Source organism: Propithecus coquereli, unplaced genomic scaffold, assembly GCF_000956105.1.
Source record: "Propithecus coquereli isolate 6110/MARCELLA unplaced genomic scaffold, Pcoq_1.0 Scaffold789, whole genome shotgun sequence".
Taxonomy (NCBI): domain Eukaryota; kingdom Metazoa; phylum Chordata; class Mammalia; order Primates; family Indriidae; genus Propithecus; species Propithecus coquereli.
The window spans coordinates 43,893-58,696 of NW_012154051.1; the positions used below are offsets into that span (position 1 = coordinate 43,893).

The 14,804-nt window shown below is 49.0% G+C and overlaps 1 protein-coding gene across 1 annotated transcript in view; it reads left to right on the forward strand.

Annotated features, from left to right (window-relative positions):
- The window catches only part of NOS1 (nitric oxide synthase 1 (neuronal)), a 78,307-nt gene that overhangs the window by 37,592 nt on the left and 25,911 nt on the right, over window positions 1-14,804 (forward strand). The window contains exons 9-15 of the mRNA XM_012662895.1: window positions 4,426-4,600; window positions 7,161-7,262; window positions 8,762-8,956; window positions 9,320-9,405; window positions 11,782-11,926; window positions 12,892-12,996; window positions 13,539-13,597. Coding sequence (XP_012518349.1) covers window positions 4,426-4,600; window positions 7,161-7,262; window positions 8,762-8,956; window positions 9,320-9,405; window positions 11,782-11,926; window positions 12,892-12,996; window positions 13,539-13,597 — 867 coding nt within the window. The remainder of the gene's footprint in view (window positions 1-4,425; window positions 4,601-7,160; window positions 7,263-8,761; window positions 8,957-9,319; window positions 9,406-11,781; window positions 11,927-12,891; window positions 12,997-13,538; window positions 13,598-14,804) is intronic.

Consider the following 14,804-nt stretch of genomic DNA (forward strand, 5'->3'; position numbering starts at 1 on the left):
TGTGTACTTGGCTGACCTTGTCCTCGTGGTCACCAGAACATAAACGCCCCAGCCTCTTCCTCTCGTTCCGTCTCCAGAAACTCGCTGACCGGGACCTGTTCTGTTAAGTCTGTGATTTAGAGCTTCCCCTAACGCGACACAAAGAATCAGCCCAAACCTAACCGCAATAGTTACATCTTTCCAAACCCTCTAACCCTGCTGTGTCCCATAAGGACGCTGGCCACGTGTGGCTGTTAGCACATGAGATGTAGCTGGTTCCCAGTGGAGATGTGCCGTCGTGAAAATACACACCGGATCTCGAAACCTGAGGGCAAAAAGGAGGAGGAAAGAGCTCACTGGTCATTTTTCATGTCGCCATAATAATAATGCGGATATAGTGGGAGGCTAATATATTAATAAATTAATAGATTTACTGGATTAATCACTATGTTACATATTTAAATTTAATATTAAATATATACATTCATATTAATATTTTATCATTAATAACTGTTGATATCTAATGTATTGTGTTATATATTACATACATTTGATATATTTATTGGATTCGGAAATATTAGGAAAAATTAGGAAATAATTTTAATGCCAAATATATAACTAGGATATATTGATACATTATTAATAAATTAATATTAAGGATATTATTGAATTTAAACTATATTGTTTAAGGTGAACGTATTAATAAGATTACTTTCACCTGTGATTTTTTTAATATGTCTAGAAAATTTTAATTACTTATGTGGCTCAAATTATATTTGTATTGGACAGCTACTCTAAGAAATGCATTCTGTGTAGCAATTCTAATACATCTGCCTTCATCAAATTCAGTAGATTTTCTTTGTATCTTATGGCGACTAATGCGAACACTTGTGGGGTGAGCGCAGGGCAGGTGCAACAGTTTGCCAAAACTGCAAAGCTTAGAGCTGGAGGAAAGGTTTGCCCTCTGCCCCCTGGGACCACAAGAAGTTGTACTAGTTCCGTGGCGATGTCAGGGAGAACTTTATAAAGGAGGTGACGTGGTCCAAGAGCCTCCTGAGGGAGTGGCTGCAGGGGGCTTGCATCCGGACCTCTGCTCAGCCCCCCTTCCCACAGAGCAGCCATGTGTGTAGGGTCTGGGACACTGGGACACGGTGGCACTACCTGGCCGGGTCTGGTTGCAGATTTGCGTGCAGCAGGGCTGGAAGCCCCCAAGAGGCCGCTTCGACGTCCTGCCGCTCCTGCTCCAGGCCAACGGCAACGACCCTGAGCTCTTCCAGATTCCTCCAGAGCTGGTGTTGGAAGTTCCCATCAGGCACCCCAAGTAAGAGGGACCCACGTGGGTTGGGGGCGGTGGGGGGTTTCCCAGTGCCCCTCTCTGCCCATCTCCATCTCCCCACCCCCGGCTGTCTCTCCAGCCCAGACAGAGCCTGGAAGGGGGGACTTGGTTCTGTCCTCACTGAAGGTCTTGGGCAAAGTGGACTCCCTCAAGACCAGTAAGTCCACCTTGACCAGCCTTGGGACCACTGTCTCTTCTGAATCATATATACCTTTCCCTCCTCAGCTCATTCCTGAGTGATTGACAAGGACCTGCCCTTTTTCTAGCCCTAAGGGTTGGAAGAGCACAAGTACCACTGTCTTGTTGTGGGCACAAGTCTTCAATAGAGGGAACTATTTAAAACCCCATGGGACCTGTTGTGGATCAAGTTCAAAAGGAATTTGCAGCCGGGAAGCTGCTGCCAGAGCTGAGGTCCGCAACGCAAGCAGCATTTGTCCTTTGAGAGTGAACGACATCCACAGGGAGGCGCTAGACTCAAAAGTAGTATCGGACAAAATCGAGGGGGTTTGCTAAAATGCTCAGTAATGCTTGAGATAAATAATACGTGAATGCAGTATTTTTAAAAATCAAAGTTAATGCATTTTATTTTAGTTTTTTAATTGACACATAATTGTGCATATTCATTAGGTACCTAGTGATGGTTCAGGACGTATAATGTATAGTGATCAGATCAGGGTCATTAGTATCATCTCAAACATTTATCCTTTCTTTGTGCTGGGGAATATTCAGCATCCTCCTTCTAGCTATTTGAAACCATATGTTATTGTTATCTGTAGTCATCCTGCAGTGCTACAGAACCCTAGAACTTATTCCTCCTTTCTAGCTGGAATGTTGTGTTCTTTAACAAATCTCTCCCCATCCCTCTCTTCCCCCTCCCCTTCCCAGCCTCTAGTATCTTCTGTTCTACTTTTTACTTCTTTTTATATACATTTGTTTCTCTTTTTACTAGCCCTGCAAACACAAGACCTCAAAAAAATGGGTTAAGACTCAGAGTTGTTTATCTCCTCGGAAATCTTTAGTAAAAGCCAAAAGATTTCACAATCTGAAGAGAAACCAGAGTATTGTTCTACTTTTTGCTTCCACGAGATCTACTTTTTTTAGCTTCTACATATGAGTGGGACATGCGGTGTTTAACTTTCCATTCCTGGCTTAGTTCACTTAACATAATGTCCCCCCGTTCAATCCATGTTGCCACCAATGATGGGATTTCATCCTTTTTATGGCTGAATAGTATTCCATTGTGTATCTATACCACGTTTGCTTTATCCATTCATCCGTTGTTGGACACTTAGGTTAATTCCACATCTTGGCTGTTGTGACTAGTGCTGCAATAAACATGGGCGTGCAGATGTCTCTTCAATATACTGATTTCCTTTCCTTTGGATAAATGCCCAGTAGTGAGACTACTGGATCATGTGGCAATTCTATTTGTAGCTTTTCGAGCAACTTTCATACTGGCTGTACTAGTTCACATTTCTACCAAGAGTGTGTAAGAGTTCCCTTATCTTGGTATCCTGCCAGGAGTTGTTGCTGTTTGTCTCTTTGATAATTGCCATCCTGACTAAGGTGAGATTTTGCAAAACTAAGGTCTTGATTTGCAGTTCCCTGATGATTAGTGATATTGAGTATTTTTTTCATGTATTCGTTAGCCATTTGTATGTCTTCTTTTGAGAAATGTCTGTTCAAATCGTTTACCCGTTTTTAATCAGATTTTTTTTTTTTTTTGCTATTGAGATGTTTAAGTCTCTTTTATATTTTAGATATTAATCCCAGGCCAGATGACTAGTTTGCAAATATTTGCTCCCATTCTGTTGGTTGTCTTTTCACTCTGTTGATTGTTTCCTTCTTGTGCAGAAGCTTTTTAGTTTGATATAATCTCATTTGTTTATTTTTGCTTTTGTTGCCCGTGCTTTCGAGATCTTACTCATAAAATCTCTTCCCAGACCAATGTCCTGAAGTACTTCCCCTATATTTTCTTCTAGTGGTTTTACAATTTGAGGTCTCAAAGTTAATTTTTCTTAAAAAGAAGAAAAAAACCCATGATGAACAATATATCAACATTTTCATTAAAGCAAGGATCCAGCTCAGGACCGAGATTAGGGTTAGACAAGGGAAGTGAGTCATGCAGTGCAGGGTGGCTTCTGTCTTTATTAAAATTGTTGATATTTTGTTCATCATATATATGTGTACATACATATACAGCATGAAGTTTGATTTTTTTAAATGTTGCATTAATTTAAAATATTGCATAAATAAATAACAGCATCGATCACAATTACTGAGTTTTTGGTGCACCCCTTCCCTTAAATTTTGCACCCAGGGCTGGCCTCACGTGCCTCAACCCAAGCGTCAGCCTGGAGAGGAAGCCAGTGTCCTGTGGCTCTGATCTGATATCTGGGAACTCACCCAGTCTCTTCAGTAAAACTTAACCCGCATCATTCCTTCATTCATGGTCTTGGTTCAGCACAGTTTATCATTCCCAGGCCAGGCATTGTGCTAGCTTTAGGGCCTGACTGGGCCACTGCCTCCAAAGTGCTTATGATCTCAAGGAGGAAAAGATCTTACACACACGATAACTGCTTAATTTTAATGAAGTGCTGCAAGTGAAATTTATGATACCTAGAAGCTTGAAATCATCTGAGCCAACTGGACACCAGGAAAGGCTTCTCAGAGTAAGCATCATTTTAGCTGAGAATCGAAGTATGGGTCAGAGCTGAAGCACAGCAGGGAGAAGCTCCCAGGAAGTAGGAACTGCTTGTGCAAAGGCCCTGAGGTAGGAAGGAGCTCAGCAGATTGGGGGAGAGCGAGGTCCCCACACTTTCTCCTGGATTCACTTTTCAGGGTAGATTTGGGAGAGAAACAGAAGCCCAAGGCAGTGGTTTTCAGGCCTGGACATCCATCTGAAACATCTGGGGACATGTTTAAAATGCATATTCTCAGGCCCCCACTGTGGAACCCGTGATTCCACAGCTCTGAAGGGGGCTCCAGGAATGAGATTCTGACACAGTCCGCCCTTAGCATTTCAGCATCCCCAGACTAAGGTTCTCCACTCACGTGTCTGCCCATGAGACCCCTGCCCCGTGGTGAGCTGGGCTGCGTTCTTTCCGCAGGTTCGAGTGGTTCAAGGACCTGGGGCTGAAGTGGTACGGCCTGCCCGCTGTGTCCAACATGCTTCTGGAGATCGGCGGCCTGGAATTCAGCGCCTGTCCCTTCAGCGGCTGGTACATGGGCACGGAGATCGGCGTCCGCGATTACTGTGACAATTCCCGCTACAACATCCTGGAGGTGAGATCCCACCCTGGTCACGCCAAGAGGGAAGCGTAAGGCAGTGGGTGCTGGCTCAGCAGGCCTTCCCCACAGCCAAGCTTTGGAGCTTGGAAACTGGAAGGGGTTAGAACAGAATTGCAACCCTGGCGAACCCCTGGAAATTCCAGAGGCATCTGTGTCTTTCTTTACTGGTGATGAAAATAACAGCAAAGACACACATAGCACGTACCATGTGCTAACACTGTTTAAAGCACTCTGCATATATTACGTGCTCATTTAATCCTTACCATAACCTCGAGGTATGATAATCCCCCTTTCACAGATGAAGAAACTGAGGCCTTTAGGAGGGATGAAGTGACAACCTCAAGGTCACACGGCTGGCAGGCAGCAGGGCTGGGATGTGAGCCCAGTCTGGCTTTATGGCTCCAAGTTCATGGCCACTCTGCTACACTGCCTCTCAGTGTTAACCCTCGTTAGCAGAGTTTGAGGATGACCCACAAACTCGGGACATAGTGAGTCTCTTTTCTGAAAAGCAGAGGAGGAGGGTTGGCAGTGGTTCCCCGCTCTAAGCATTTCTCGGCGGAGGGTCTGATTCTCTCCCGGGCTGAGTCATCCTTATCTACTCGAAAGTGCTGGAGCGGAGCTTCCTGAAGCTCAACTTCGGTGAAAGCACCATGATTGCTGTGTTTCTGTCAGCAAATGTCTCTGACAACAGTCTGCTGCTGTTGGCTTTGTTTCAAAAGAGGGCGCCAAGAAACAGAGAAGTGAAGCGCTAGGCCTGTGTCACACAGTGAATAGCCCCGGAGACAAGATTAGAACTCAGAACCAAGCGTTAGGTTTATATTGTTAAACTCCACTCATGTCACCCTGGAAAATAGACGCAAGGGACCCTCAGCCTTGCTGCACATTGGTGGCACCTGGGGGGCTTTATGATGCCTGAGTCACACTCCCTGGGGGTTCTGATCGCTCTCTGGTACGGCCTGGGCACCAGCATTTTGCAAAGCTCCCTGGGGGATTCTACTGGGTAGCCGCTGATCCGAACAAGCTTCTGAAAAAAGGAAAAGACATTTCAGGCAATTTCCATGAGCATGGCTCAAGTCACATTTGGGGATTTTTTTTTTTTTAAGTCATAGAGGGTTTTTTTTCCCTGCAATTAATTTCTGTTCTTTTAACCAAAATAGAATAATAATCACAGCATGACTAGCTGTACATACTTTCCTCTGTCATAAACTAACTCGAGTTTTGTATGTATTTATGTAAAGCGGCGTCAGATTTCTTACTCTCTGCAAATGGGTCACTCATAAAGACCCCAAACAGATCCTAACGCCTCGGCCTCAAAGAGTGAATTAATAAGTCTGTTTTCTGACCTCTGCTTACATTTCAGTTGCAAAGAGTAGTTACCGGGTAACCTAAATGAGACTCTCTCCCACCCCAGCCCTCCAATTCCAACTGCCATTATGTACAAATGTTGACAGCTGGGGCCGGGGAGAAATTTGCTCAAACCTAAGAAATGGCTGCGTTCGAGCTCCGTAATGAGACCTAGGTTCCCACTGGTGACTAATATTGACAGAGGAAGTGAAAAGTGGGGCTTTAATTAATGCATTTGCTGCTGGGTCTTCCCTGCTTCTGACACCAGCTCCTGCCTTAGCTGTAACATACATGTCATGAGTTGTTTTTTGCAAGTAATTTTGCCAAAGGCACCGGCTGGTTTGGGAGTCGCTCCCGAGTCTTAGACGTTAGACATCTCCCTGGGATCCAAATCCAAGGCCAATTGGCTCTGTGGACCTTGGACAAGTCCAGGCACCTCTGTATGACTCAGTTTCCCCATCTGTCGGAAGGGATCCAACAGGTGTCCCCATGAGCTCAAAGCACCCGTGATGATAAGTTATAACCCTTCCGGGGGTGGAGTAGAATGGATGGGAAGATTTTCATACTAGGAAGCAGATGATGTCACTCACAGACCTAGATCTCTTCTTAAAATGCTCCAAAGACCGCCCCCCCCATCACATCTGGAATAAAATCCTGACTCCTTGGCACACTCTTCAAGGTCCTACATCATCCAGTCCTGCCTCACCACCCTCCAAGCACACTGGCCTTTCTGTGTCTCACACAGCCCAAACCTGACCGCCACCCCAGGGCCTTTGCACTTGCTGTTTTCTCTGCCTAGAATATTCCCTTCCCCCATCTGCAAATGTCCTCTCATCACTTAGGTCCCACCTTGTATGCAGTGGCCTTCCCTGACCTCCCTGCCTGCATGAACCCAGCCCCCACATTCCTCTCCATCCCATTTCCTTATCTCCTTCCCAGGAATTAGCACGTATCAAAATATGAACTGTCTCTCTCCCCCATTAGCGCATAAGCTTAATAATTAAAGGACCAGCCAAGTCTCTAGTTTCCTGCAGCTGGTCGGCTCTCCATAAAAACAGCTTTTAAGTGAGTGAGTGAGTGAGTGAGTTAATTGTCTGTGAATGAGCTGATTAACTAATTAAGAAATTAATTAATGACACTAATCCTGTCCCTCTTTAATCTGAAAGCCAGAGGTACCCCAGCCTGAGTGTGTGTTTCCTTCCGCTTTCAGGAAGTGGCCAAAAAGATGGATTTAGACACGAGGAAGACGTCCTCCCTGTGGAAGGACCAGGCGCTGGTGGAGATCAACATTGCCGTCCTCTACAGCTTCCAGGTAGCGCCAGGGCCCTGGTCACCAGGACCACGCCGCAAACGGGAACTAAAACCTCTCCGAGCCTCGGTGCAGAGGGGCGAGAGACCTCACGTCCAGAAACCGCCTTTGGGGAGATTCTGTCCACAAGCGGGGTCTCCTTCCTGTCCCACGTGCCTTGCTGTCCAGTGTGGATCTCGGGTGGGGACTATTGGATGAAGAGATGAATAGCTGAGGGCGGGGTGTTGTGACTTGTTGCTTAGGGTTCTCAGAAGTGAGATAACAGGGCACACTGTGTGTCTTGTCATCTCTTAGGGACTCAGACGATCACGTACCGGAGACAAATATAACCAACCCCAATGGCAAAAAAAACCAAGCCCCCAAAAGCAGGGGGCCCCGCGGCAAAAAACGGTAAAAGAAGAAGGCCGGGAAAATGAACCGCCTAAACAAGAAAACTTGGAAGCGGAAGGAAGACATTAGTAATAATTATGCCAGGACAATGGACATAAACCAAGATTCTCCCGGGCAAACCAGGCGACCTGGAGAGTAGGGGTCGCTGTCATAGAGACCATCTTTCTCCTTTGGGGGCTTCCAGCCTAGGCAGCCGGACCCCATAGAAACACATGACAGGCACACACAGTCGGCAGAACGGACACGTTAAATCGAGCCATGGCTAGATGTGATTAGAAGCCGTAGGTCCCCGTGTCAGGTGTGGGGAGAATGGGTACAAGAAAGGATATCAAAGGCAAGGGACGAGTTCAGACGGGACAAGAGGAAACGGGGTCACCTCCCTTCTTCCTTAACCATGGAGGAAGAGAGGCTTCGGGAGCGTGGCTTGTGGCCCGGCAGACTGGCACAAAGGCTGGCAGCAACAGACAGCAGAGAGTGAGATGAGTATGAAAAAGAGAGAAGGGCAGGAAGAAGGCAAGGCTTTGTGGGCAGAGAGAGAAAACACGGCGTAGACGAGGGGTCAATTCCAACCTGCCAACCGGGGCAGGGCCCTGCGCCAGCGCTCCCGGACATCCCGTCCACCCGCACCCCTGCTGTGATTTGCTCGTTTTATTTTTTAAGCAACTCATCTTTATTACTTAAAAATCTGTATTTTAAGAGGATTTTATATCGCAACCCTAAGTGGGGAGCCTGTGTTGTTGGCATAAATACAAGGTAATTGTAATGTTAAATAAACAAACAAGCAAACACAAAGAAAGCAAAACAAAGTTGTTCGACTCTACCTGGATCCTGCCTGAGATTCTTCTACCTTCTTAAAAAAGGTGGGGGGATGGGAGGGGCGAAGATTAGTAAGATCGGCAAGAAAGGTGTCAAAGACACGTTAGCACCAAACGGAGACTTTCTCCCGGGTCTCATCAGAAGGGCTGGGAGCGAATCGCTGTTTCACTTTACACGGCTTGAAATCGTCTCTGGGACCACCACCCTTTGGGAAACGCTGCTCTATGGGAAAGAGGGTCCCCCAAAAACCTCAGCTTCTCTTACCTCCTGACTCCTTGTCCCCTCTCCTCCCACAGAGCGACAAAGTGACCATCGTTGACCACCACTCTGCCACCGAGTCCTTCATCAAGCACATGGAGAACGAGTACCGCTGCCGGGGGGGCTGTCCGGCCGACTGGGTGTGGATCGTGCCGCCCATGTCGGGCAGCATCACCCCCGTGTTCCACCAGGAGATGCTCAACTACCGGCTCACCCCGTCCTTCGAGTACCAGGTCCCGCCCCCTCCCTGCCGCTTGCTGTTGCTAAGTGTCCCGTATCCGGCACGCGTGTTACATTTAGTTCAATCCAGGACGGCACTTTGGACACTGAGTGGCTGCGTGTGGCTGGTGGCCGCCACAGCGGACAACGCAGGTCTGGCCGAAAGACCAGCAGAGACGACTGAGCGGTCAGGGGTCGCAGGAAGAGCGTGTAGGGGCTGAGCAGGAAGGGCTAGCAGGGCAGTGCAGGGGCTGGCAGAATCCCTCCCTTCCAGGGCCGAGGGTTGGGCAGCCCCAAGCCCCGGGCAGCGCTGAGCGTCCCCGGGGGGAGGCGGATGCCCTCACCACAGTGACCAGCGTCCTCTCCTCTCTGCGCAGCCTGACCCTTGGAACACCCACGTCTGGAAAGGCACCAACGGGACCCCCACAAAGCGGCGAGCCATTGGCTTCAAGAAGCTGGCGGAGTGAGTCTCCTGCAGGGAGTGGGTGGGTGGGTGGACGTGTCCACAAACTCAGAGAGGCCCAGAAAGGAAGCCGGGCAGATGCTTGCACCCTGCGGCCTCTCGTAGGATGCGATTGCTCCGTTTTCTCCAGCGCGCATGTGCCTCGTTTGCCTCTGAGTCTGAGATTCGCATGTTGCCCTCAACTCCTGCTCTTCTCAATCTCACTGTCTTTGGCCCCGCTTCCTAGATTCTTGTCCCAGAGGCAGTGATGTGTTGGTGAACCAGCTCTCCTAGCAACAGGAATAGTGACACCTTGATTTGCAGTGTTTGCCAATTTCCATGGTGTAAATATTCCCCCACTGTGGCCAATTTTCAGTGACCGACTGAACCGAAGTCACTGAACCCAGAGTAGGGAAGAGCTGGGATGTCAGCTTCAGGACACCGTTGCCTAGACAGCACCCTGGTCCAGGGCTGGACCCTAACTTCACTCACTCCTTTACTCAATCATTCATTCATGTAGCCAACAAGTGGGTACCGAGTGCCTCTCTGTGCCAGGCACCGTGCAAGGCCCCAGGGATGTGATGGCAAGCTAGACAAACGTGGTCCCTGCTCTCGTGAAGCTCACAGCCATTCATTTGTCAGAGAGTCACACAAATGCAGTACACGTGGCAGCTGTGGCAGGTGCCACCGAGGAATGATTCAGGGACATAATAATGGTTCACGGAGTTTGGGAGGTCAGGGAGGGCTTCCTGGAGGAGGTGACCATGGAGCTGAAGAATGAGATGAAAAAGGTGTAACTGAGCAAAGAGGGGAAGGAAGGGGATTATGGGCCAAGACTACTGAGGAGTGATTTTCCCAAAGAACGCTTAGCCAGCCAGGGAACCCGCCCAGAAGAAGGATGGGACTGACCGAGACGATTTCATGGGGATGCCAGCCTTGTGCCCAAAGAAAGAGAGCCCCACTGGTCCACTCAACAGAGACTGCCGTTTGTAACTAACTTTGGGGCAAGAGATACGGGTATGAACTAAGCTACTTACTCTCTTTCCTCAGCCCCCTCGAACCCGGAACTCTATGAATCATGTCTAGCTGGATGACAGGTGCCGTCTAAGCTGGGGATCCCAGAGCAAGACACGGCTGGCCTTGCAGGGAGTCCAGCCTGGCTCCGTTAATATGGCCCGTGGGGTCTCTGTCCCTCTCTCTCTGCTTCCACCCCCGTCCGCCCTCCAGCCTAGCAAGAACACATCGCAGCCATCTTTCCCCTGTCGACCGCATCTCAGATGCTCTCCGGGAGGCCAGCCGTTGGCTTCAGTTCAGTTCTGTCTCTGGAGGAAGAAGGGAGGGAGAAATCTAAAACGTTAATTGCGCTATTAAGTTTCGGGTAGTAACAATGGGAATTAATTATAGATGCATTTTTACGTTCGAATCATTCAAAGGGAACCCTCCAGGTACCTTTTATTCTGTCTGTTTCTCCCCCTTAGCTCGGAGTCTTCCTGCAGCGCAGGGGGTTGCCCTATTTCTAAAAAATAATGAATTTACCGCCACTAAGCACCAGGTGGGGGATAATTAGCAATTTGTCTACACCGAGATTCCTCGTTGGAACAGGGAGGCTTGCTCAGAAGCCCAGGGTACTCCTGAGCCTCTGACCTCTCTGCCCCCCACCCCCCACCCCCTGCACAGTAGCAGGGAAGGAAGGAGGCCTGGTTTGGGCTTCTCTGTTTAGCTAGAAAGAGGATGGACTTGACATTTAAACTCCCCAGGGCTTCAGTGGCAGCATCTTTTGAAATTCATAATTTCTTTAGATCGATAATTATTTAGTGCCTATTAGGTACCAGGCTCTGTACACGATCCTGGATGTACAATGATGAATAATCCAGACCTGACTCTTCCTGTGTGAATCTATACAGCTCTAAAATGCCTTCTAACTCAATGCCTGGTGACATATCAGAGATGCGTTTCTCTATATATCTCTCAATCACACACACACACACACATGAGTATGAGCCCCATGACCCCTGCATGTTCATAGCTATGTTCTCTAAGTCCTTCAGCTCCTGTAACATTGCCCGACACGCAGACACTCAACAAATATTTGGCAAATGAAGGAAGGAACGAATCTTGGCAGACCAAGAACCAACTAACAAAACTAACCACCTGTTTCAACTCATAACTAATTGCTCTGGTGGGATTTAATGAAGGCCTCAATATGGTACCTAAACTCAGGGGCTTCAAGATGTCTGAAGGGACCCCCCCCCCAAAGTCATCAAAGATCAAGAAAGTACGTTCTCACCTGTTAAATTTCATGGATCGTGGTTCTTGCCCAAAAGTCCCAATCAATCTGACATCTTCTCTCCCTTTCTCTGTTTCCCATTTCTCCTCATCATCCTCTTCTCCCCACAGAGCTGTCAAGTTCTCAGCCAAGCTGATGGGGCAGGCTATGGCCAAGAGGGTCAAAGCCACCATCCTCTACGCCACAGAGACGGGCAAGTCGCAAGCCTACGCCAAGACCTTGTGCGAGATCTTCAAACACGCCTTTGATGCCAAGGTGGGTAGGGGCCAGCTCCCCGGCCTCTTGTGGTAAATAAAGACGGAAAGAGAAGACCGCTTCAACAGTGGATGAAAGCATGCCCAAAGATGCCCCTGAGCTCACATACACACATTTGCATAAATCTCAGGGAACAGTGATGTCCTTGTCTCCATGACCCCCGCAGGAGTCTAGGAGTTTCAAAATGAAATCCCTATCTCTAGAACAAAATGTTAAAGGGTTAATAAGAAACCATTCTGAGATCAGTTTGGGAAGCTCTGCACGAAATATAGCTCAATGGATTTCATTGTTACAGGACTTCTCAGTGCCTTTAAGCTACAACTGTGTATTATAATCTCCAAAAGAGGAGCAGATAGAACATAAATGCTTCCCAAACATATTTGAGCATGGACCACTTATTTTCATGGAGGATCCCGGGAGACTGGGCTGCCCATTTTGAGGAATGTTGCTCAGATAAGACACAGGGCAACAATCTTTTCCTAAGGCAGGTGTCTCAGACTTGTTGCACCCAAGTGCTCCACATGGCAGGATGGGGGATCAGAGAGGAAGCTGAGCAGAGTTGCCCAGATACAGCCAGGTCATTCCCAGCCTAAATGGAGTCCAGAAGAATCCAGAATGAATTGGCTGTAAGAAGCCCAAGGGACTCCATCAAAAGCTGCTTCTACTGGTAGCCAATCGCTTGGACATTGCCACAGACTCCCTGCGGTCAGTCCTTCAGGCCGCAGTGACCATAATAAGGTTCCACACCACCCATAAGCTTTTAGTTCTTCCCACTTGAGCCCATCGAAATATTGACACCCCAGAACTTTGCTTCTCCTTCCAAAGGAGATGGCTCAGAATGACTCACCTGTTTCCTTTCTCCCTCCTTCTGTTCCTCCATCACTTTGTGTCTCTCCTACTTCTCTCTCCTCGTCACCTTCTTCCTTCTTCTCCCCCGCCCCGTGCCTTTGCCCCTGCCCACCTAGGTGATGTCCATGGAAGAATATGACATCGTGCACCTGGAACATGAAACTCTGGTCCTGGTGGTCACCAGCACCTTTGGCAATGGAGACCCCCCTGAGAACGGGGAGGTGAGATGAGCGCTCACCTGTCCTAGCGTGTGGCTCCATCATCCAGGAGAAGGAAGGGCTGCCGTGGGGACCCTTCCCTATACCTGCTATTCAGTAGCAAACCTCAGAGCCTCCAAGCCGGTGACTTCGATGTGGATCCAAGTTATGCAAAGATCGGACAGTTCTAAGTTCTCAGTCCAGTGGTATCCACTGGTCAGCTGGTCCCTAGTGAAAATGTTGCCACCTAAGTGAGCTCCTTGTTCGGAATGGATGGTCCAGTCATGAGCTTGGTGGCCCCTGCTCCAGATGAGGGACGTAGGAACGATGCTTTTATAGAGAGGAGGCTACAAGGGGGAGTTGTGTGCTGGGGAGGGGGGTCCGCGCCTGCAGTCGCTTAAACAGCCGGCCCCTTGCAGCGCACGTGCAGCCTGAGTCCCTGGCCGCCCCTGCCTTCCTGGCTCCCGGGCCATTATCAGCCTTTGCCAGCCAGGACCCCAGACCCTCGGTGCCCGCCCCGATTCCAGATTTACTAACACGTTTCACTCACCTGTTTCGGCCTCCAGAAATTCGGCTGTGCTTTGATGGAAATGAGGCACCCCAACTCCATGCAGGAGGAAAGGAAGTAAGTGAATGAGCCCTCCACTGTCACCCGACACCGCCCCCCAGTAACTGGGAATTGACTTCGGGTGCCTAGAGTTCCATGTTTGAGTTCTGGATGGTGGTTGGGACCTAAAGTCCCTGTGTGACCGATTTTAGCTGGGTCGGGGGGAGGCCTGTGGCCCACTGGGGTGATATTTTGGTTTCTCACGAAGTCACTTCACAGCCTTGTGCCTCAGTTTCTTTTTCTGATCGGATAGAGATTATAATACCTGCCTTCACTTTCTCACTGGTAAGAATCAAATCGGAAACTAGATGTGAGTTCACTGGGCAATATCGTTCTTATAACTTCCCCCCCTTTGGAAACCCACCTCCAACATCAGCGAAAGGAGCTTCCTTCCTTCGAACTTTCCTGTGTGACGTTCACAGTGGGGTTGCAGCTAACGCGACAGTTGAGTTTGAAAAATAAGATAGTGTTTAAGATAAAAAAATACCTGTAGTCAAGAGAGGTTCATGGTGGGATCGAATCGAAAGGGTGTGTTCTGAGGGTATTTGGTAAGGCGGAAAACATCCGCAATCAAAATTACCCTGAGCAGAGCTTCAGGTGTACCCTATACCCGCAAGGTATAGGACATATGTCATGTGCGCACTGGACTGCCTTTCATTGAGGCCAACTCTGTCCCCTCCAGCACAGAGCACATCCCTGTGTCCCAAGGTGAGCATCGAATGCTGTAGCCGCTGGTGCTTCGAGGCTGTGTCATGCAGGAAGTCCCTGCTGGTTTTCTTCGTGTCCCGAACATGTTGCCAAACTCACATACGTTCAATATCCGGGGGAGGGACAATCGCCGAGTCCCTTGTAGTCAGCCCTCCTGCTGCACCCGGCTCCAGAGTCGTAGTCCTCATTCTCCCTGCCCCTCCCCCTCCCACCCCATCCTGGGTGGACTCCCAGAGGTTTCCCCTCACCCCTCCTTCAGGGAGAGATAGGGCACCATCGATTCTCCCCTCTAGGTACCCGGAACGCTTGCGTTTCTTTCCCCGTAAAGGGCCTCCCCTCCCCCGTGGTGACACGGAAGTCCACGGTCTGGCTGCAGCCCGTGATAGCCAGCGCAGGTAGAGTGTGTGTGCGTGTGCACACGTGCACGTGCATGTGTGTGCAAGTGCGTGCATGCATGCCCAATGCCCAAGCAACCAAGGCCACATCCGGGGTCTCAAGGAGACCTGAGTTCTAACCC